The sequence below is a fragment of the Garra rufa genome, chromosome 2 (genome assembly GCF_049309525.1).
Source record: "Garra rufa chromosome 2, GarRuf1.0, whole genome shotgun sequence".
NCBI lineage: Eukaryota > Metazoa > Chordata > Actinopteri > Cypriniformes > Cyprinidae > Garra > Garra rufa.
Window position 1 is genome coordinate 18,452,842 of NC_133362.1, and position 23,851 is coordinate 18,476,692.

Consider the following 23,851-nt stretch of genomic DNA (forward strand, 5'->3'; position numbering starts at 1 on the left):
TGGTATTTAAAGGGACAGGCACTGAACAATTGACTGCATGAGTCCTTTAAAACCTGACTTTGAATAATTCCTATGGAAAATGCAATTGTAGTAGTCCTTGGGTGGATTTAATATGATATTTTTACTTTCTGTACACTTGGCAAAGATAGTCCACCTTGCTCAGTCAGTAAAGTATTTTAGTTCGTTAGTTTATAATCTCTTCCAGTGATCTGAAAATGTTGGACAGTTTACAGAAGTCACATCATCATTTTTTTATTTAAGTAAATGGGAAGGACTCACACTTAAGACAATTGCTGCATGATAGAGCTGCATGTACCAATGTAGGGTCAGCTATTTTAGGAACCATGATTAATTAAATGTCAGCGTGTCTTTTTTCTTACAGATGCCACCTCTGAGCTGCAGGTGTCCAACTCTAGATTGCATGAACTGGAAACTTTATATGCAACACAAAAGTCTGAGGTGATTAATTCAGCACAAAAAAGTGCTAGTCTGATTAAAAAAAAAAAAAAACTGCTGATAAACTTTTAAATTCTGTCATGAGACCTGATGTTATGTGTACTTTAAAATAAAGAAATTTCTACTTTTTATTTGTACACATTATTTTAAGAAATACCCATTTATGCACCATAATTCAGTTGTTTCAAAACATTTTGTCAGTGCATTAACATCTGTAACAAATTTTTTGTGTGGTTTAGTATGAGCGCTTGCGGAGAATAAACTCTGAGCTGGAGGAGAAGCTAGAGGCGGCAGAGATTCAGGTCAAACAACAGTCAGTGGAATACAGAACCCTCCTGCAACAGAAAGAGGTTTGGGCCCAAAACTAACTCCAATTACACATATCTAATCATAGTGGGAGAATTTCTAAAATGTATATGTTTATTGTTGTAAAGGTGGAGATCAGTCACCTCAAGGCCCGTCAGAGTGGTTTGCAAGATGAGGTTCAGAAACTCCAACATTCTGCTCAGGCTTCAGCCAGCCCATCCTCCTCTGCTGCTGTACTTCCTGTTACCACTGCTGCCACTACCACTACATCGTCTTCCTTTCTGCACCGGTCTTCAGCTGTCCACCAAGGCTTCCATGGTGATGAGGTGGACCTCAGTGATGTCCTGTGGTCACAGCAGGAAATTAACCGTCTTTCCAATGAGGTGCATCGTCTAGAGTCTGAAGTAGCTCACTGGAGAAGAGTTGCTCAGGTTACTTTAAATTCATTACCTCGGTTCCAGTTTTACAATTATAAAATGAGAGAGTCAATAACAAGGATTAAATTATTTATTACAATTGTTTTTATCAATTTACCAGGCATCCAAGCCAGGAGTTGATGGTAACGGAGACCAGGGTGAAGTTCTGAAAATGCAAAGAATGATCAAGGTGAAAAAACTTTAACAAAGTGTAGGTGCTTGGAAGTAAGTGCTGTTTTTAACTTAAATAACTTTCTGACCCAATCAGGAGCTGAGAGAGGAAATGGCACGGGAAGTGGATGAGCACCAGCATGAACTGACAGCACTGCAGGATGCCCAGAGGCAGAAAATGGCTGAAATCTCAAAAAGGCACAGAGAAGAGCTGGCAGAGTATGAGGAGAGAATCGAGGAGCTTGAGGAGCAGCTTCAAACTGGTGAGGAGGAACATTGATGGACATCAATGCAGCACATGTGCAAATGCTAAACTAGCTGGAAACTCATTTCTGATAATACTCCGCCTGCTTCGGCCATATTACGGCAGCAAACTTCCTTGACTATTACGCCGAAATGGAAGTGTAGTTCCTAATCTTATCAGCCTAGAAACTCGCAGCTTTGCATTTCCACCGGTCTTAGTACACGATGTAACTACAGAAGAGTCAAGTTTTAAATACAACAAATATGGAAACTCGTTGGACATTTTTGAACGCGATGCTATTGGTCTAATAGGATTCAATGATTTATGCTAAGCTATGCTAAAAGTAATATCGCCAGAACAGGAGAACAGCTGAATGGATTTCAAAACGGTAAAAATCAACTTATTAACTCGGGGGGGGAGCTGGAGAATGAGCCTATTTCCAAAAAAAGTGGAGTGTTCCTTTAAAAATGGAGTCAGGGCATTTTTGTACTTTTTTATATGCAGATAAAGTGTTTGATTTGTGTTTAGTGGTTAACTTTAAATTGAACTGTTGAACTTTGAATACAATGCTGTGCATCTCCCTCTTCTTCAGAAGGTGGAAATGTAGTCCAAAAATCAACCACAGTACAGGACTCCGCCAAACTTCAGGAGTTGCAGTCGACCATAGAGACTTTACAGGAGGAGGCAGAGCTTCAGCGCAAACAGCACAGAGATCTACTGGCCAGTTTGGAAGAGGCAGAGCAACAAAAGGCCAAGCTAGAGAGGGAAAAGGAGGAGGCTACAGCAGAAAATACAGAATTGTTGCAGAATTACAGCCGCCTTCAGAAGTCTGTAAATGAACTCCAGGCTCGGGTACAGGAACAGGAAGGGAAGTCTATGCTGAAAGCCCAGCATGACAGTGAGATACAAACTCTGAAAAAAGCTCTGGCAGGTAAAGAGAACACAAGAAACTGTATATGATCATATCAAATCATGTTCTTGAATGGGAAACTCCATAAACTGCTGTTATATTTTTGAATTTTATTTTTAGGTGCAGAGAAAGAGATGGCTAGATTAAGGACTCTCAGTGAGGTAAATTTGCTAATAAAAATTCCTCTGCAGAGTTTATAAGTTTGTAGCCCAATAGCATTGTCATAATACTTTTTTTTTTTTTTTTTTTTTTTTTTTTTTTTCAGAGCAGTCATACAGAAGAAGTAGAACATGCTGACATCCTGGAGCTCAACACCATCATTGATACCCTCAGGAAAGAGAAGGAAGATGTGGAGAGAGAAAAGGTTTGTATATGTTTGTCAAGTTATGGTACACAGTAATACCTGTTTCTTGTTGTATTAGAACCGAAATTCAGTATCTGTCAAATCAATAAATCTTTGAAGATGGGGTGATCAATAGGTTTTTGAACGGACACTTGCATGTTATCATGCAAATGGTAATTTTTGCCTAACTGACATTAGTTTCATACATTTTCTTTTTTTTTTTTATCAGCTTGCATTAGTTGAGAGACTGACTCTGGCCGAGGAGAGACACAAGGCTGGAGAGTCGGAAAGTGCTGTGGAACTGTCACAAGAAGTTTCAGACCTACAGAGCCAGCTACACCAACGGGAGCAAGCACTAAAGCAAGCCAATCTTGATATAGAAACACTCAGTGCTGAACTGGAAGAACTGGACAAGCAGAACCAGGAGGCCACACAGGTACTCTTTTTAAGTCAATGTATGCTTTAGGTTTATTAGACAGATTCTTAAACAATTATTGGATCAATTGAATGAATATACTGCATACTTACCTAATTTTCCTTTTACAGCATCTTATTGCAGTGAAGGAACAGCTGTCCCTGCAGAAAACCCAGGCTGATGCAGAAAAAGCTAGTCTTCAGTCAGATCTTAACTCATCTCTTGACCAGAGACAGACTCTTCAACTGGAGCTGGAAGCTCAAGGGGAGAAGCTAAGTCAAAGTGCCTTCTCTTTGAATGAACTGCACATGACAAAGCAGCAACTGGAATCCACACTAAAGGAGTTGAGAGAGAAGTTATGCAAGTCACAGGATATGGGCAAAGAACTGCGGCAAGAGTCCTCTGACCTTAAGAGGGCACTTCAGGAGAGAGATACAGAACTTACTGCACTTCGTAAGAAGTTAAGTCATTCTGGAGAGAAAGGGAATGAGTTAGAGGAACACAGGAAGGAACTTGAGACAAGGGATAAAGAGATCCAGGACTTGAGAACAGAGTTAACAGAAGTGAAGAAATCCTACGAGAAGGCCGTTTCGGAGGATTTTGAATTGAAAATTGAAAATAGAAAGTTAAAAGAAGAAAGCACTCAGGCTTTGGAGAAGATTGACAGTTTGGAAAAGCAGATTCAAGATGGTCAAGCCTCTATAAGTAGGATGTCCCTGGAGAAAGACACCCGCATTGAAGCCTGGAAACTAGAGAAGAGCCAGTTAGAATCTGAGCTAAATCAAACCGAGAAGCGACTATCAGATCAGGCCAAACAGTATCAACAAACCATTGATGAACTGACCAGAGCACGCTCTATGGATGCGTCTGCACTGCAGACTGAACATGAGCGAATGGTGAAACTGAATCAGGAAAAAGATCTGACAATTGCAGAGCTCAGGCGTGAGATGGAGCAGATGGTCTCTGACCACAAAGACACCAGTGAGATGCTGGACATCACTGTGGCAGGCCAAAATCAGCTCACCGAGCTTCTGCAGGAGAAGGACACCTTTGCCGAAACTCTAAAAGCTCAAGCTGCGGAAACACAACAGGAATTAGAGTACAAGATCTCGGGAGCAACTAAAGAGTGTGACTCTCTGAGAAGGTCAGTGGAGGAGAAGGACAAACAGCTCGGAGCCATGAAGGAAGAAAACAGCCACCTAAAAGAAGAGATTGACCGTCTGAGGGATCAGCAAAGCAGACCGCAGTTATTGTCAGAGCCACGGACACTGGACATCATCACAGAGCTTGAGACTGAGGTCAATCAGCTCAAAGCTGCCAGAGATCAACTCGAAGAAGAGGTCCAATCTCTGAGGAGGTTATCAGAGGAGCATCAGACCACAGCGCTGCAGTCCCAACGTTCTCTGCAGGTGCTACAGAGTGAACTAGAGCAAGCACGGACAAGACATGAACAAAGCTCACTCAATTACGAAAGACTCATCACTGCTAAAGATGAGGAGATTGCCCAGCTTCAGTCAGAAGTGGAAGGCCTGAGCACACAAGGGCAGAGTCAAATACAGTCCGTAGAAATCCTACAAGAGGACAAGACCCAGTCGCTGAATGGCGAAAACGGTAATGAGAAGCATGACTTTTCGAAGGTGGAGATCGATAAACTTGTGAAAGGCATCAAGGAGAAGGAGACTGAGATTAACCAGCTAAATGAGAAGAACCTGTCTTTAACCAAGCAGCTTGACCAACTTGTGGTCTCTCAAAATGAGCTTGGAAAACTCTCGCAGATGGTGCTTCAGAAAGATCTAGAAATCCAGGCGCTCCACGCTCGAGTGTCTGGTGGCCACGGTCAAGATGTGATGTTCCTGCAGCAGCAGTTGCAGGCGTATGCGGTGGAACGTGAACAGGTGTTGGCCGTACTCAACGAGAAAACCAGAGAAAACAGCCAACTGCGTTCGGACTATCATCGCATAATGGACATTGTCGCAGCCAAGGAAGCCGCCTTGTTGAAGCTCCAGCAAGAGAACCAGCGGCTTTCCACTATGAGCGACCCTTCAGGCAGTCAAGAGATGTTTCGAGAGACCATTCAGAACCTCTCGCGCATCATTCGTGAGAAGGATATCGAGATTGATGCCTTGACGCAGAAATGTCAGACCCTGGTTTCTGTCCTCCAGACATCTGGTGCCGGCGATTCTGTTAGCGGTGGCTCAGGAGGTGTTAGCAGCAACCAGTTTGAGGAGCTCCTACAAGAGCGGGACAATCTCAAACAGCAAGTGAAGAAGATGGAAGAGTGGAAGCAGCAGGTGATCACAACTGTGAGGAACATGCAGCATGAATCTGCTCAGCTACAAGAGGAGCTGCTCAAGCTTCAGGGTCAGGTTTGTGCAGATAGCGACTGCAGTTCAAAGCTCTCGGTGGATTACTCCAGACTTATTCAGAGCTATGAGCAGAAAGAGAAAAAGCTGGGATTTTTGAGTCAAGAGCTAGCACAGGTGCAGCAGACCATCAGCCAGCTGAGCAGTACCAAAGATGTCCTGCTTGGGAAGCTTGGCAGTGTTAAGCAATCTCCTGAAGCTTCTGCTCCGATGGGTATCCAGGCTTTTGCCCCTCCAAACCTCAAAGGGGCAGCACCACCAGGCCAAGATGAGAGCCTGCATCAGGAGTTTCAGACAATGCAGAGAGTTTTAGCAGAGAAGGAGAGCATGATAAGAACTCTGCAGGAAAACAATCATCGCTTGTCAAATTCTGCATCTCTGTCTGAAAGTGACCAGAGAAGCCATGCAGAGCAGCTCAAGCAAGCCAGAGAGAAGCAGGAATCGCTACAGCGCTCCCTCAGAGAGAAAGACCTGCTTATTAAGACCAAGGGAGACCAACTTAGTCAGGTGACTTACAATTCTGATGTGTTGAATGGCTGGTAGGGAAAGCTGTACGATGTGGAACACCATAGGTACTGTAGATGGTAGATTGTGGAGTAAAATGTCAGTTTTGCAGTATGAGATTTTGTTTGTATTCTGAATCATTTTGTTAATCCTAACCTTATGTGAAATTTTTGTCCGACACTGTAGGTTAGTGAAAGTTTACGTAATCGTGAAAACGACAACGAGGTCTTGAAGCAGGCTGTGACGAACCTGAAGGAGCGTGCGCTGATCCTGGAACTTGATGTGAAGAAGCTAAAGGAGGAGAATGAAGCGATAGCAGGAAAAGCTCGTGAGAAAGAGACAGAGTTCCGTGCCCTGCAGGAGACAAACATGCAGGTGTCACTGCTGCTTCGGGAACGGGAGTTTCAGTTCAGTGCCGTGAATGAGAAGGCCAGTGCCATGGAGAAGATGCTAAAAGATAAAGAGCAGGTTTGTTTGTGTGTCTTTTAGAAAAAGTGTGTAATACAGATGTGACCAGTGACCACAAAACCAGTCATAAGGATACATTTTTTTAAATTGAGATTTATACATCATCTGAAAGCTGAATAAATAGCTAATCTGAGGGTGCAAAAAAAAAAGTTCTTAGCAATGCATATTAGTAATCAAAAATTAAGTTTTGATATATTTACGGTAGGAAATTTGCAAAATATCTTCATGATCTTTACTTCAAATCCTAATGATTTTTGGCATAAAATAAAAATTGGTAATTTTGGGTCCCAGGGTCTCGCGCACACACACACACACACACACCCACACACACACACACACACCAATATAATATCTTATGCTCATCAAGGCTGCATTTACTTGATCAAAAATACAGAAAAAATGTTGTAAAATATTATTAGTTTAAAATAATGGTTTTCTGTTTTAATATATTTTAAAATGTGTTCTCTGATGTAAAGCTGAATTATTATCAGCCATTACACCAGTCTTCAGTGTCACATGATCCTTCAGAAATCAATCTAATATGGAAATCTTTTCTAACAATAGTCTTTGCTATATCATTTTCTTTTTTTATCAATTTAACACATGATGTGAATAAAATAATTAATTTCTTTCAAAAAAAGAATAAAAATTTACTGACCACAAACTTTTACCTTCTTGTTTATATTGTTACAAAAGATTTCTATTTTAAATAAATGTTGTTCTTATTAACTTTTTATTAAAGAATCCTGATAAAATTATCACAGGTTCCAACAAAATATTAAGCAACAACTGTTTTGAACAGTGATAATAGATCAGTATATTAGAATGATTACTGAAGGATGATGTGACACTGAAGATTGGAGGAATGATGCTAAAATATTCAGTTTGCATCACAGGAATAAATTACATTTTAAAATATATTCTCATAGAAAACTGTTATTTTACATTGAAATAATATTTCACAATATTACATTTTTTTTTTCTGTATTTTTTGATCAAATAAATGCAGCCTTGATGAGCAAAAAACTTAAAAAAAAAAAAAAAAAGCATCAAACAATTGTGCTTCATCATTAAAGGAAGAAATAACATTTTAAAATATTAAATTAGAAAAGTTATTTTAAATTGTATTAATGTTTTCACTATTGTTTTAATTCACTTTTTTTTTTAATTCTCTCCTGTTCACCCACCTTCTAAAATAATTGCGATGGGAACAATTCACTTCATAATGTTAATGTCAATGAAGGCATACAACTAGTTCTGGACTGTTCTGGTTCTACATGTGTTGGAAGTTGATTTGTTCTGCCTTTGTCTGTTCTGCAGGGTAAATCTGGTGAGCTGAACCAACTGTTGAATGAAGTTAGGTCAATGCAGGAGAAGGCAGTGTTGTTCCAGCAGGAAAGAGATCAAGTGATGATGGCCCTCAAACAAAAACAAATGGAGACAACCGCACTTCAGAGTGAGGTACCAAAGGCCAATATTAAAGATTATTACTATGCTTAATTGCCTTACTAAATGCTAACATTTCGATTCAATTTTACATTCAATAACCTTGCATTCAAAAATGTACTTTCATGTTTGTTTTTTTTGTGTAGCTACAACACACTCGAGATAAAGAGCAGCGCCTGAAGCAGGAGGTGGAGCGTTTGCGCAATCACCTGTTAGAAATTGAGGATTCGTACACACGTGAGGCTTTGGCAGCCGAGGACAGAGAAGGAGAGCTGAGACGCAGAGTGGCACTCCTAGATGAGCGGTTAACGTCTTCCTCCAATGCTGTGGAAAGCGCAAGGTGTGATTGCTTGCTTCAAACCCAAGTTTGCTTCCAATGTCTTCCTTTTGTATCCATTAGTCATCTTTATCATCTTCTTCCTCTTCTCATCCTTTGCCTGGTTGTTGTGTTGGCAAGCAGCAATTAAAAATGCAATATATTATGACAAATTATGTCAATATTAGTGACTGACTTTGGCAAATGACTGCAGATTGCTGTCCCACCAGCTAAATTCTGACATCCAGACTCTGGTCTGCACCAAAACCTTTTATATTAAAGTGTCCCTAAGTTGTTTTGTAATGTACTCATTACATTGGTTTAACTTCATTAATGTTTCTAACTGTCTGTGTGTGTAGTCAACAGGCTAGCCTGCAGGTTGAGTCTCTTCAAGAGCAGCTGAATGGTGCCGTCAGACAGAGAGATGAAGCACTTATTCAGCTCCGTGCTGCTCAGGATCAGGTCAACCAGTATGCAGTGTCACTCTCTAACCTCCAGATGGTGCTAGAACAGTTTCAACAAGGCAAGTGTGCACATTATTTTTGCTATTCTATTTTTATTGTAGTTTATGTAGAAAATCTTTCTTCTACAAAGTGATGACCATTAAAGTCATTACAAATGTAGATCGGAATCTTCAGTATTGAATGTTGACTTTTTATGTCTCTCTTTACAGAAGAAAAAGCCATGTACTCAGCAGAACTGGAAAAACACAAGAGAGAGAAAGGAGAGTGGAGAACTAAAGCAGAAAATCTTCAGGATCAGGCGGCTGCTCTGCAAGTCAGTTCAAACACAAAATTTATTCAGACACCTTCAACATTTCTCACATTATCACAATTTATTCGCTATAGTTTAGAAAATGGTCATAAAATAACTGTCAGAACAAATTCATGATTTACACATCCTCAAGCCATCCTAGGTGTATATGACTGTATATGACATCCATCCATCCATCCATCATAAAAAGTACTCCACATGGCTCGGGAGGGTTAAGAAAGGCTTTTAGAAGTGAATCAATGTGTTTTTGTAAGAAAAATATCCATGTTTAAAACTTTATATAGTTTAGAAAATAGTCATAAAATATGACAAGAGTTAAACTGTGTCAGAACAAATTCATCTTGATAATGTCAGATAACTGATATGCTGATAACTGAAAGGTATGTAATGGATTAAAATCAACCAAAAATTCAGACAGCCGTTAGTATGACAATATTTACATAACGATCAATACTTTGTTGACCAATTACCAAGCAGTGCTTAATTTTGTTCAGTCTGTGGTGTAATTGTTCAGCAATTAAAGACAAAACACTTAAGCAAAACATGGTCAGGTCAAAGTGTCTGAATAATTTTTGGTCCCAAATGTTTATCAATTTTACTGGTAGTCCAATGTATGAAGAATTTTTGGGTATAATATGTCATGGTTTACTTTATTTTGCTATTCTCACCTATATAACTGAACTATAGTGTCCTGCACCCACTAGTACAAAATATCAATTATATCTGGTATCTGAATAATTTTAACTAAAATTAAATAATGGCTGTATACAAACCTCTGTTCTTTCTGCACTATGTTTAACAGTGTATTTATGTATTTATATTAATGTTCTGTGTGTGTGTGTGTGTGTGTGTGTGTGTGTGTGTGTGTGTAATCTTAGATAAACCTGGATGAAGCAAACGCAGCTCTAGAATCTGCCTCCCGCCTCACTGACCAGCTGGACCTCAAAGAGGAACAGATAGAAGATCTGAAGAAACAAGGTGAGACCAAAATGAATGATTATGTTGAAACCAGAGCATGAGAATCTTCTCAGCATTTCACCTCATTGTTTAACAAGGACAGTGTTTCCCAACTTTTGACTTAAAAGCCCCTTATTGTCCAATACAAGATTCACAAGCCCATACTGGCTAAGATAATTCTTAAAACAGTTAAACAGATAAACAGTTTTTCTGCTGTAATTATAAGAATAATTAATTTATATTCTGATTTTGCAGGAATACTGATTCTGTGTGGTTTCAGTAAAGATAATAGTTATTTGTGGGGAAAGTATTGATTTACATCTTAATTTTTGTATTGTTAGCATTTTAATTAATGGGATAGTTCACCCCAAAATGAAAATTAGCCCATGATTTACTCACCCTCAAGCTATCCTAGGTGTAGATGCATTATATTAAAAAAATGTCCTGGTTTTTCCAAGCTTTATAATGGCGGTGAATAGGTGTTGAGATTAAATCCAATAAAATGCATCCATCCATCATAAAAAGTACTCCTCATGGCTTGGGAAGGTTAATAAAGGCTTTCTGAAGTGAATCAGTGTGTTTTTGTAAGAGAAATATCCATGTTTAAAACTTTATAAACCCAAATCTCTAGCTTCTGCTAATTGTCCGCTAATTAAAACGAGGATTTGTAAAGAAAAATATAAATAATATATATTATATATATTCTCACCAGAGCTTACACTATGCCTACATCCTATGTCATCCACTGGAACACCACTATCTCATAAACACAGGTTCGATAGTTAGTGGAAGCTAGAGATTGCAGTTTCTAAAATATTTCAATATATATTTTTCTTACACAAATACATCAGTTTGCTTCAGAAGGCCTTTATTAACCCCTCTGAGCTGTGTGAAGTACTTCATATGAAGGATGGATGCACTTTATTTTGCTTCAAAGTCTCAACACCCATTCACTGCCATTATAAAACTTGGAAGAGCCAGGACATTTTTAATAGAATTCTGATTGTATTTGTCTGAAAGAAGAAAGTCATGAATGGCTTGAGTGTGAGTAAATCATGGGGTAATTTTAATTTTTGGGTGAACCATCCCTTTAACTGTCCTTGGACCTTTGGTTGATTGAACTAGGATCAAGGAAGAGTACAAAAGCACAATTCAAATTAAATCTTAAGGATTAATCAACCACAGCAAAAACTAAGACTGGGTATCAGCATTTATTTCCTGATTCAGTTTGATTCTAATTTCTAATCTCTCAATTTAGTTACTGGTTAAATAAAATAATAACTTAATAATAAGTCAAGTAGCTTTTTAATTTTAAGACTTCACTCTTTTAATAATTTGTGTTGCACAACACGTATAATAGATCCATTACACCAGACAAAATCCCTTAAATCACTGAAACAAAATGGCCCACAAAAAATGCTTTGGGAAAAGTCTAGCTCTCAAGCTCAGTTGACACAAAACTCATGGCACAGTATCTAAGATTGTAAACCATTTTTCTGAAGAGACTCATGAACATTAACAGGACTAGGAACATCAGGAACCATTAAATTATATTTGACTCCGTGAGTCTGTGTTTTAATAGTGGTTTTAGTTTGATTCATATCAGTGCAGACATTTTAGAAACACACGTTTGCATTGTAAGAGAGATGCAGAGAACAGCCAGGTCTGTAGATGGTATAGATGTTTAGCATTCCTCCGCATCTCCTCTCTGTCAGAGAGAAGATCATATTTATGGCATGTCAGTAGCCAAAATGTGTAGACAAAGATTCTCTTTTTCCATCCCCCCATCTCACCCATCCCTTTCTTCTCTGTACGCATCAGGCCCCAAATCAACAATGCGGTGCTGTCGGTCAGAAAGGGAGAGGGAGAGGAGGGTGAGGGATGAGTGCTGGGATTTTTACTGCATCTGTCAAAGAACGACTGAGGAGACTGTAGACAGAATGATCAAGAACGGTTCATTTTTGCTTAGCAAAGCACAAGTGCAGCCGACAGACATTCCAGGGTGTTTAGTGCAGACAGGAACTCTCTCACCCTTTCTTATCGCTCTGTTCGTGTGGCCTCAGGAGGTAAAGTCTCAGAGGAAAAGGGCTCACAAGAGCCAAATGGTCTGGAGCAGCGAGGGGTGTTTGTGAAAAAGGCATTTAGAGCACGTCATATTCTCACACTTCTTTGTTTTTACTCCATGAGACATTCCCAGACACACTGAACCCCATACCACTGTTATTACTGTTTATGTTAAGGTGCAGACACGCATACTTACTAGTTCAGTGCAAACACTTGTTCTCTACTGTTTGCATTAATACATAACAAAGTCATATACCACCTCCTGCTGACAGCTCTGTGTGCATTTCACAAACACACCGTCCAAAATTAACACCAAGTGAAATTGGCTTTGTCTGGTAATAAAACTTACTTGCAAGTGGCTTGTGACTTTATAAGGAACTTGAGGTCCTTATGTGAGGTGTAAATGTAAAAACCAAGGCTGCATTTATTTGATCAAATAATACAGTAAAAACAGTAATATTGTTAAATATTATTACAATTTAAAATAACTGCTTTCTATTTTAATACCTTTTTGATGTGATGCAAAGCTGATTTTTCAGTGTCAGTACTCCAGTCTTCAGTGTCACATGATCCCTCAGAAATCATTCTAATATGCTGATTTGGTGCTCAAAAAAAACATTATTATCAATTTCAAAAAGCAGTTGTGCTGCTTTATATTTTAATTGAAACCATGATATTTTAAAAAAAATTTTCTGTTTTCTATTTTAATATATTTTAAAATGTAATTTATTACTGTGATTTCAAAGCTGGATTTTTAGCATGATTACTCCACTCACATGATCCTTCAGAAATCATTCTAATATTCAGATTTGCTGCTCAAACAATTTAATAAATGTATTATTATTATGTTGAAAACAGCGGAGTAGAATTTTTCAGGTTTCTTTGATAAATAGACCGTTCAGAAAAACAGCATTTATCTAAAATAGAAATCTTTTGTAACATTATAAATGTCTTTATTATCACTTTTGATCAATTTAAAGCATCCGTGTGGTGTGATGATAAAGACATTTATAATGTTACAAAGAATTTCTATTTCAGATAAATGCTGATCTTGAGATCTTTCTATTCATCAAAGAATCCTAAAAAATGTATTTGACTGTTTCAAATATTAATGATAATAATAGTAATTATAAATGTTTGTTGAACAGCAAATCGGCATATTAGAATAGAAAAATTTCTGAAGGATCATGTGACACTGAAGACTGGAGTAATGAAGCTAAAATTTTTAGTTTTTATCACAGGAATAAATTACATTTTAAAATATATTCTAAGAGAAAGCAGTTATTTTAAATAGTAAAAATATTTCACAGTTTTGGCTGTGCTTTGGATCAAAGAAATGCAGCCTTGGTGAACAGAAGAGACTTTAAAGAAAAACATTTAAAAAAAAAAAAAATCTTACTGTTCAAAACCTTTGACTGGTAGTGTATAAAATTTAATTATTCAATTCCATGGCCGGAAATTAAAAGTAATCATGTGCGTGTGTAGGAAAAGGAAAGTTTTTAGACTCTTAGAGAGACTGCAAATGTCTGGCTTCTGTCCGATATGCCTAAGTAAATTATTTTTGTATTAATGTGTTGGTTTTATGAATTAGCCCATAACTCATAAGCCTAACTGTGACAGCAATGAATGGGAAAATACCACAAAATACTCGTAACTTGTAACTGTGTGTGTTTTGCAGTGGATGTGAGACAGGAGATGTTGGAAGAGGCTCAGAGAAAACTGATGAACCTCCTAAACAGCACCGAAGGCAAAGTGGATAAGTGAGTCCAAAACACATCTGCATTGGAAACATATTTCACATATATGTAAGATCCAAATATTTTCCAAAGGGCGTTCCTGTGAAATGTCATCTAACATAATTAACTTCTGACACAGGGTTCTGATGAAGAATCTTTACCTGGGCTATTTTCATACTCCCCGAAACAAGCGCTGTGAGGTGCTGAGGCTCATGGGTAATGTGCTTGGGTTGGACCGAGATGAGATTACAGAGGTGGGTCTGCTTCTCATGCTGTAGATTTCTCTTTATTCTCTCTTTGAGTTCACTTTTTTTAAATTGCAAGTAACTCTTCACAAATGCAAATGTGCACGTGCCTGCATAGTTACATTCATCAGAAGTGCAAGTCCAGTTTTTCAAAAAGGTGGAGCAGCCATTCACCATTCTATCTGACCCATTTTGTGAAATTCCTCCTCCTTTTCATCACTCTCAGATGTGGCTCTGCTCCAGTCCCTGTCTCACCCTTGAAATGTGAATGTTAAACATGTGTGGATTTAACATTTGACCTCCTGACTCCTGATGTTCAGTTCTCCACCCAACCTCTAATTACATTCTTTTTTTCAATGATCTCGTTTGTTGTCAGCGTGAAGGTTTTTATCAGAAGTTAAAAAGATTTTTCCACTCATCTTACCTCATGTGTTTAATTTGGCACAAACTGCAAGCTGCCCACACTGGTCTTGTTGGAAAAGGTCCTTGTTTTGAGTCTTTTGAAGGATTACTTCAAGTTGCGTTCAGCCCTCGCTGGTAATGTGGGTATAGAGATTTCTGCGCTATACTAAATAACACATCAGCATCCCCAGAAACTCTGCACGCATATGACCACATTAATTTGGCTGACTGCTAATAGAGCCAATTTGTTTTTTGTTTGAATTGCTGGTGGGGCTGATTTTCTCAATAACAGGAACAGATCATTTCTGATGATAAAGCAGGATGTGGCTTAATTTTTTTCTTGGGAAAACCATAATCTTTTTAGCTATTGTCCTCAAAGGGTCAAAAGTATGACCCAGTGTAAGGTTTTTCCTTTTTCAAACAATTTGCTCTGCAGTTGTTTGTAACCCAAGCTGGATATTCAGTAAGGAAAAAATGGAAATTAATTGAATTGTGAAACATGGGCGTTACATACCAGAAGGGGAATGCAAGATTGCTCATACCCTAATTAGATATTTGGCTATTGGTTAACATTATTCAGTATCTTGTGCAAAAATTTATTTCAGAGGAAGAGCAAGTTGTTGTTGTTGTTGTTATTGTTGTTATTATTATTATTATTATTATTATTATTATTATTATTATTATTTTTTTTTTTTTTGTATTAGCATGCATAATGACCAGAATAGTGCATTAAAAATAGAAATTTACATTACATAACTAACCACCGGTGTCAAAAATTAACATTTCCAATAATGGCTAGTGTGTGACACAGTGCCTTGCAAAAGTATTCATACCCCTTCATTTTTTTTTTTTCACGTTTTGTTGCAGCATTATGTTAAACATTTACACTCCATACACCATAATAATGACAAAGCAAAAACCAGATTTGCAAATTTTACACATTTATTGAAAATAAAACACTGAAATAAGTACATTGCATAAGTATTCATACCCTTAACTCAGTACATAGTTGAAGCACCTTTACAGCCTCAAGTCTTTTGGGGTATGATGTGACAAGCTTTGCACATCTGCATTTGGCAATTATCTGCCATTCTTTGCCTCACCTTTTCACCTTTTTCTCTGAACTCTTCCCTAGATCATTGCCTTAACGCAAGTCTGTCACTGAGCTCTACAGGCGGTTATCTTGACCTCAGGACTTGGTTTTTGCTCTGATATGCATTTTCAGCTGTTAGACCTTTTCTGAGAGGTGTGTGCCTTTCTAAATCATACTCATTCAAATGAATTTGCCACAGTTTAACTCCACTCGAAGTGTGGTAACATTTAGAAGCAATTTGAATGCTCCTGAGCTAAATTTCGAGTGTCCCAGAATAGGGTATGAATACTTATGCAACGGGATCTTTTCAGTTTTTTATTTCTAATAAATTTGCAAAGTTGTTACAAACCTGTTTTGTGCTTTGTCATTATGGTGTATGAGATGTAGACTGATTTGGGAAAAAAGTAATTTAAAGCAGTTTAACATAATGGTGCAACAAAGCAAAATGTGAAAAAAATGAAGGGGTATGAATACTTTTGCAAGGCAAGCCTTTAAGGCTTGTCAAGAACTGTTATGATTGGCCAACGCCATTGCATAGGAAACAGTATCAATGCCCCCTTGCTATTGCGAGTGATTGTTTTGAAAAAAAAAAAATAGTCACTTTCAGACAAAGCATTATGAAACCATTTACTTACAGTTTGTGATGTAGCTGCAGCCAGGTGATTGCTCTTTATATTGTAATAATGATTATTAATATTGATATAGAAAACAATATTAAATGGGTTTTTTTTCCCATTGTTTTGGGAACATCACACATTCTGGCTTCGCAGACAAACATCTCAGTCCATGACGTTAGTCTAGTCTAGTTAGTCTAGTTATGTGAAAACACCCGTTTTAATCACTGAAGCTACGAAATCAATATTTTATTTACATCATATGCGCACTTTGTTGTTTAAGATGAGGTCATTCACAAGCGTGCACAGTGCACACTCAACAACAGCTCCGGCTTTTTCAGCGCTGAATAATCTAAGCATCTCTGATTGGCCAATGCAATCCTAAATTCAACAGAAACGCGTTTGATTGGTTATAAGGCTCAAAACTGCACAAAACCATGCATAAAAGCAATCTGATGCAGTGTGAGAGAATCTAAATGTAATTCTGTGAATTGACAATTTTACTTTTTTCACATTTTATTTAAATTGCGACAGCCATAATAAGTTTCACTGTGCAGGGGCATTTTTTGCCCCTTTGTCTTGAAATTATAGGGCATTTTTGTTCATTTTGGTAGCATTTTTGCCACAAGGCCTTTTATTTCTAGCCCTGCTAACCACACACCAGCATACATTTTTGATCTGAATTAAGATACCAAGTCATTTTCTAGATGAAACTCACCAACTCAAAGGGCAATTATTTCTACCATTAAATCAGTTTTGAGTATGCTGTTTATATAATACAATTTTGATATAAAAATGTGTTTCAAGTCCAATCCTGATGGTTCTTATTATAGTTGACAGATAGAAATAGGAGATTGATAAAGCAAGCAAACAATATAAGAAGATAGACAGCAGGCAGAAGTCTGGAGTCAGAGACTCACAGGAAGAAAGAGAGAGACTGCAAGACAGACAAAGACTGAATTAGATGGTGGGCCCATGCCAATCTTACACCAAAAGCATTTCCTTACCCACAATCCCGTAGAAGTAGGCTGGGGTCTGGCAGGAGAGACTCCAACTATTCAGCAAGTTGTGAGCAGAATTACCCAACAGCCCCTAGAGAGACAGAAGGAAAGTAAATGTGTGTGTGTGTTTCTGGGTCACACAATGCACTTTCCATTTCAACACATATTTTCTTTCTCTACTCCTTTCCACGCCTTTCTCACATTTGTAAAATGCTACACATTGAGTTTTCCACTTAAGACCCTTTTGTTTACAACTCTAAAGTCTAAAAATAATCACAGTCTGCTTTTAAAGGTAGGATTCATTTACTGTGGTCTGAGCGCTTTGAGGACATTGGCATTTTTGTTACCGTATCTTTTTGAAATTTGAACGGTTATCTTGTTTGAGTAAGAGGGGGAAAATTCAACTTTTTTTTTTTTTTTTTTTTTTTTTACACTCAACCAAAAACCACACACACACAAACATTCCCTCTGACCTACTGTCCTACTGACTTTCTACTGACTGTTTTCTCTTTCTGCAGTTGTTACAGGAAGAGGGCAAGAGCGGGATGACCGGATGGGTCTCGAGTTGGCTGGGAGGCCGAGCTGTTCAGAGTGTACCCAACACTCCCCAAAGACCTACACATGCACAGAACCTCAATTCGGTAGGTGAACATATGAATGCATGCATACGTTATTATTATATATCCTCCGCTTACACTAGTTTCTTTGTTTTAGTCCTTTTCTGAGATGTTTGTGAAGTTCCTGGAGGTGGAGTCTACTCCAGCACTTCCTGCCCCTAAATTGCCTGTCTATGATATCAAGCCTCTGAGTGCACCCCCACCTGGCCGGAGTACTGCAAGCACACCTGCATCAGGTATAATATGACATAAAACTAAGGATGCACAATGTATTGTTACCAAATGGTTATTTTTTATTTATTGTATTAGTCCTTGTTTTGTATCAGTCTTGGCCAATATTAGTTTTTTACATATGCATGTTAATTTCCCTATTTTTACCTATACAATTAATCTTTACAGAAGACTTCGGATGCAAAATTCATTTGCATATGAATGTATCTTAGCAGTGTGTGGACACAACTACCTTACAATGATAAAAATACATTCACTCCTTTTTTTTAATCCCCAAAAATCATAGTAGTTGATAGTCTCAATTATCAAGCCGTTTTGATTTTTTGAGCAGTGAACGGAACAGAGGGGTGGGGTGTGCAGTAGCTCATTATCATTTAAAGAAACATGCACCAAATGGGTTTTAGTGAGCAAAGCTGTTTTTGACAAGGTAAACGGGGTGTTTTACATGACCATTGAGGAATTTTAACCAAAGTATGTTGCAGACATTTCAAGAACACCTTAAAGAAGCATGCCAACTTGTGGAAATGGGCTTCTGATGTTTTATATTAATATAGTTACAATCATAGTTATCTTGGTCTAAGGAGGCCTGTATACAGTGAGGAAAAAAAAATTTGATCCCCTGCTGATTTTGTACGTTTGCCCACTTTAATGGTAGGTTTATTTGAACAGTGAGAGACAGAACTGCAACAAAAAAAAAATCTGAAAAACACATTTCAAAAAAGTTATAAATTGTTTTGCATTTTAATGAGTGAAATAAGTATTTGATCCCCTATCAATCAGCACGATTTCTGGCTCCTATGTGTTTTTATAGAGTTCACAAGCAGTTTGTTAACTGTATAAAAAACACCTGTCCACAGAAGCATTTAATCAATCAGATTCCAAACTTGGTGAAAGTGTTGTGGTCAGATGAGCCCAAAATAAGCTCTTTGGCATCAACTCAACTTACCATGTTTGGAGGAGGAGGAATGCTGCCTATGACCCCAAGAACATCGTCCCCACTGTCAAACATGGAGGTGGAAACATTATGTTTGGGGGTGTTTTTCTGCTAAAGGGATGGGACAACTGCACTGCATCAAAGAGACGATGGACGGGGCCATGTGCCATCAGGGCCAGGGCATTGAAAATGGTTCGTGGATGGGCATTCCAGCATGACAATGACCCAAAACACACCAAGGCAACAAAGTGGCTTGAGAAGAAGCACATTAAGGTCCTGGAGTGGCCTAGCCAGTCTCTAGACCTTTATCCCATAGAAAATCTGTGGAGGGAGCTGAAGATTTGAGTTGCCAAACATCAGCCTTGAAACCTTAATGACTCGGAGAGGATCTGCAAAGAGGAGTGGGACAAAATCCCTCCTGGGATGTGTGCAAACCTGGTGGCCAACTGCAAAAAAAGTCTGACCTCTGTGATTGCCAACAAGGGCTTTGCCAAGTCATGTTTTGCGAAGGGGACAAATACTTTTTTCACTCATTAAAATGCAAATCAGTTTATAACTTACTTGAAATGTGTTTTTCTGGATTTTTGGGGTATTTTGTCTCTCACTGTTTAAATAAACCTACCATTAAAATTGTAGACTGATCATTTCTTTGTCAGTGAGCAAATGTACAAAATCAGCAGGGGATCAAAATGTTTTTCTCACTGTATCTGTGATATCTGTACATCCGTGTCTAACACTGCTTGTGTTCTTTCAGGTGTCTCAGGCTCAGGTAAGCGCACCGGGGATTCAAACCCCTTCCTGGCGCCCCGGTCTGCAGCCGTACCCCTCCTCAATCCCGCAGGTGCAGGCAGCACTGCAGGTACTGGGGGCCACCTGCTTATGAAGCCCATCTCAGACGCCCTGCCCACCTTTACACCTGTACCTGTGTCGGCTGAAGCCAGCGGTGGGGCCGTGTTGAAAGATTTGCTCAAGCAGTGATGCCAGCCACCTGTACTGCCACTCAAAGCACTTTAGCTTATCAGGACACTACGTTCCGGCAGATGGAAACCGAAAACTGGGCCATGTCATGAATTCAAATATTTACTTAAACGGCTGGTTGCCATCAGAATAAAAACAAGATAAAGCATCTAAGGGCTGCCCGTGCTTGTTAAATTTGATTGTACTGAGGCCTAAGTTTGACAGAATCAAATTCTGTTTGCAAACTGGGGAAGATTACATTATCCAATATTCTTGTGACCTTCTCCCAACATTTATTTAAGGCCGAGCAAACATTCAGCTTGTCATTTTTATACAAAGAAGGTGTTTAATGTTTTTCTAGTGCGTTGAGAGACTGTCTGATGCTGTCTGGCATCCACTACACAAATGGATTTATTAAACCTTTTCCACTTCTGCAAAAACGCTACAGATAGTCTTTCAAAATCCTCCCGTTTCGAGCGCTATGAATGGTTGGCCGGATGGTATGTCAGGTACAATAACAGTTCGTCAAGAAGTGACATTCAATCTCGGATTTAGACTGCTGCTCATGCTCCCATGCAGTACAAGCGTGCAGTTATGTTATTTATTTGTACATCAATCACATTTTCACTGTTTATACAGTGGGCGTAAGCTAAAATGCAATATTTAGACCTTTCTAAGGTAGAAAGAAACATTATGTATATACCATTTGGAAAACATGCACAGAAAGGAAAATCAAAGTGCAAATTCAGTGTAAAAATGATCTGTATATTTAAAAATTGTTTAATAAACAAATAATGCACCTCTGTCATAATATAAACGTTAGTTTATTATAACAGAGGACTCCTAATTCAATGGGTTTCAACCAAAAATTAAAAATGCCATTTCCTTGAGACCTAATATGAAGAAATTTTTTTGGTTTAGATTGTTTTTGATAGAAAATGGCCTTAGTAATTCTCTTTTTGGTTACTATATCTTTCATAAAAGTTGGGTGCACTTGGTTATATAGATTAAGGATACATTTATACATTTTAGGGTATATATTTTGCGCTGGTGTTTATTTAAAGTTAAACAATCTTTTTGAAGTTTGAAAGACCGCTCATGAAAGTGATAGTCAACAACAGTGTTCTCTTTTCTGCTGAATAAACGATTCCATTCTATGTATATTTGCATTTTCCCTTTGATTTAGTGTATTTATTCATTCATTTAAGCCATTTAATACGAAGCTGTGATAACTATGCAAAAGGAACTCTTGCTATTTGGTTAAGTTATTCTAATCCATAAATTGTACAGTTCTTTTCCATACAACACTTCTATGAGGAAACAGTGCATTTGTTGATCTTTTGCATCTGTGTTTTCTTTTTTTCCCTCCAGACTATGTAATCGCAAGGCTGTAATTTAAAAGTGCTTATGGAGGCAGTGGTCTCCAGCATTATCAGACCAGATTAACCTCAAAAGGGAATGTCCGTCTTTCCCATTATGTCTCTAGGGGAAACCCTGTCTGGAATTCCAATTGTAATGTAACCATGTCTAATACAGCCGTCTGTAATCTGGTACGTAGATTCTTGGAAAATTTAACCGGTTTAAATCTATATTAATATTTTGACGTCCAGTTGTGAATATACACTACCAGTCAAAAGTTTTTGAACAGTAAGACTTTTAAAGCCTGCATTGGTTTGATCCAAAGTACAGCAAATACAGTTTAAATATTTTTATTTAAAATAATGGTTTTCTATTTGATTATATTTTAAAAAGTAATTTATTCCTGAAATTGAAATTTTTTGCGTCATTACTCCAGTCTTCAGTATTACATGATCATTCAGAAATCATTTTAATATGCTGATCTGCTGTTCAAGAAAGGAAGAAATTATAGAAATGAATACTTTTAATTGATCAAAAGTGATGACACTTGGTGAGCAGAAACTTAAAAAACAAAATTTTACTCGTTCAGAAACTTTTGACTGGTAGTGTACATATCAGTTTCAGCTTTTTTTCATATTTTTCAGCTTTTATTAAGCAAGGATGAAATAAATGTTATGCTATTTTACTGTATTTTGGATCAGATAAGTGCATCCTCTGTGAGCCTCAAAAAAAAAACAAAAAGTGAACAGTATTGGAAGTAATGACTTGACATTATTATCAAGGTGTATTTTGTTGCAATGCATTCAATTCAGCACAAAATACTATTTTCTAATTTCAGTTACAATGCTGTAGTGGCACATTTGAATCCTAGCAAGTATTTGTGCTGCTTTGAAGCAAAACCATTGCATTAGATGGTGGAAACACTTTAAGAGTGTTGGATATAGTGAATGTAAGCAGGTGTCAGATTTTAATGCGAACTCCCCTCACACAGCACTCACCAAGCCAGACAAAATAACCCTGCCCTCAACAGGGAACACCTGCTTCAGCCTCCCACATTCCTCGCAGCCATTTTTCCTGCTGTTAGATTGTGTACATTTGAACTATCATAACTCTGCTGTCTGTTTTATCAGCGTCAGATCAAGTCTAAACCGTTTTATATCTCAAGATCTCAATCCAAATGGGCTTTTGCCTAGCGGGTGTGTTAATCTGGCAGACTTTGATCACCCTGAACCTGAAAATATTTGTATTTAAGAATCTAATGAATGTCTGAGTGGCTCCCTGTACTCATAACTGATGCAACTCTCAAAAAAAAAACGTACTCTTTTACCACACTGTAGTACGCCTAGTGCTTGGGTTCACACAGTTGCCACTGAATGGTTGAGTTATTTTATGTGAGCAGCAAAGAGGAAGTGTGGCAGTGTGCTGCCCGGTGGATCTGACCACTGACTCCATCTTCTAGCCTGATCCGTGCCAAACAGCTTTGATGAATTGTCTCAGTCTCCCAGCAAAATCTTCCCTGCTGAATTCAGTCCACATCTGGCCTGCTAGATGCTGCCAAACCTATTCTAAACCAATTAATCAATAGGCAAAAACAAAAGCAAAGCTAGTTGCATAAAAGGATACAATAAAAACAAATTCTGCCAGTGTATGTGCAGCCTTCCAGTCAAGTGTGTGGGCCGAGTATGTCAACAGCTCAAAGGTTAGCGGTACAAGGCTATTTCAGCATATTTACACTGGCCAATAGCTAATAAGATGCAGGTCAGGGTGACACCTACTGTGGTCATGGTGTGATGTCCAATCAGTGGGCTGCAGTCAATTCTTTTTTTTTTTTTTTATAAATGTATATAATGTATATAACCTTTTGGACAGGAAAACTATTATGTAAAAAAAAAAAAAAAAAACTGCTAAAACCAGCCTAAGATGGTTGGGTGGTCTTAGCTGGTTTTAGCCAGTCTCCCATCCTGACTAGTCTGGTCAAGGTGGTTTTAGCTGGGGGGGGTTTCAGCAGTTTTCAATTCAAACTGTGATTCATTTAGTGTCACTCAGAGCCATTGAAATAAATTTTCCAACGGTTCTGGTATCTCTGCTGAAAAACCCCCCGCTAAAACCAGCCTAAGCTGGTTGTCTGGTTTTAGCTGGTCAGCAGGCTGGTTTTAGAGGGGTTTTGACCACTTCTTTAGCTGGTCAGGCTGGGAGACCAGCTGAAACAACCGGCTAAAACCAGCCTGACCAGCCTAGCCAGACTGGGAGATCAGCTAAGATCAGCCAAGCAGCTTAAGCTGGTTTTAGCTGGGGTTTTTTTTTTTCAGCAGTTCCAGTCCAAACTAACATTTAGTGTCACCCAGAGCCATTGAAACATGTTTTCCAACAGTTCTGGTGTCTCTGCTGAAAAAAAAAAAAATACACAGCTAAAACCAGCCTAGAATTGTTGTCTGGTTTTAGCTGGTCATCCCACCTGGTTTTAGCTGGTCAGCAGGCTGATTTTAGAGGGGTTTTGGCCACCTTTTTA

The 23,851-nt window shown here is 38.3% G+C and overlaps 1 protein-coding gene across 1 annotated transcript in view; it reads left to right on the forward strand.

Moving 5' to 3' along the window:
* trip11 (thyroid hormone receptor interactor 11) overlaps window positions 1-21,144 on the forward strand; it is a 29,213-nt gene extending 8,069 nt beyond the window's left edge. The window contains exons 2-22 of the mRNA XM_073833801.1: window positions 383-459; window positions 696-806; window positions 891-1,193; window positions 1,300-1,368; window positions 1,447-1,612; window positions 2,186-2,524; window positions 2,624-2,664; window positions 2,769-2,867; window positions 3,076-3,282; window positions 3,393-6,131; window positions 6,315-6,596; window positions 7,917-8,057; window positions 8,189-8,382; window positions 8,718-8,881; window positions 9,032-9,135; window positions 10,011-10,110; window positions 13,832-13,913; window positions 14,029-14,143; window positions 17,763-17,885; window positions 17,959-18,097; window positions 19,781-21,144. Of these exons, the coding sequence (XP_073689902.1) occupies window positions 383-459; window positions 696-806; window positions 891-1,193; window positions 1,300-1,368; window positions 1,447-1,612; window positions 2,186-2,524; window positions 2,624-2,664; window positions 2,769-2,867; window positions 3,076-3,282; window positions 3,393-6,131; window positions 6,315-6,596; window positions 7,917-8,057; window positions 8,189-8,382; window positions 8,718-8,881; window positions 9,032-9,135; window positions 10,011-10,110; window positions 13,832-13,913; window positions 14,029-14,143; window positions 17,763-17,885; window positions 17,959-18,097; window positions 19,781-20,004 (5,819 nt within the window). The 3' untranslated portion in view covers window positions 20,005-21,144. The remainder of the gene's footprint in view (window positions 1-382; window positions 460-695; window positions 807-890; window positions 1,194-1,299; window positions 1,369-1,446; window positions 1,613-2,185; window positions 2,525-2,623; window positions 2,665-2,768; window positions 2,868-3,075; window positions 3,283-3,392; window positions 6,132-6,314; window positions 6,597-7,916; window positions 8,058-8,188; window positions 8,383-8,717; window positions 8,882-9,031; window positions 9,136-10,010; window positions 10,111-13,831; window positions 13,914-14,028; window positions 14,144-17,762; window positions 17,886-17,958; window positions 18,098-19,780) is intronic.
* The last annotated feature ends 2,707 nt before the right edge of the window (window positions 21,145-23,851 follow it).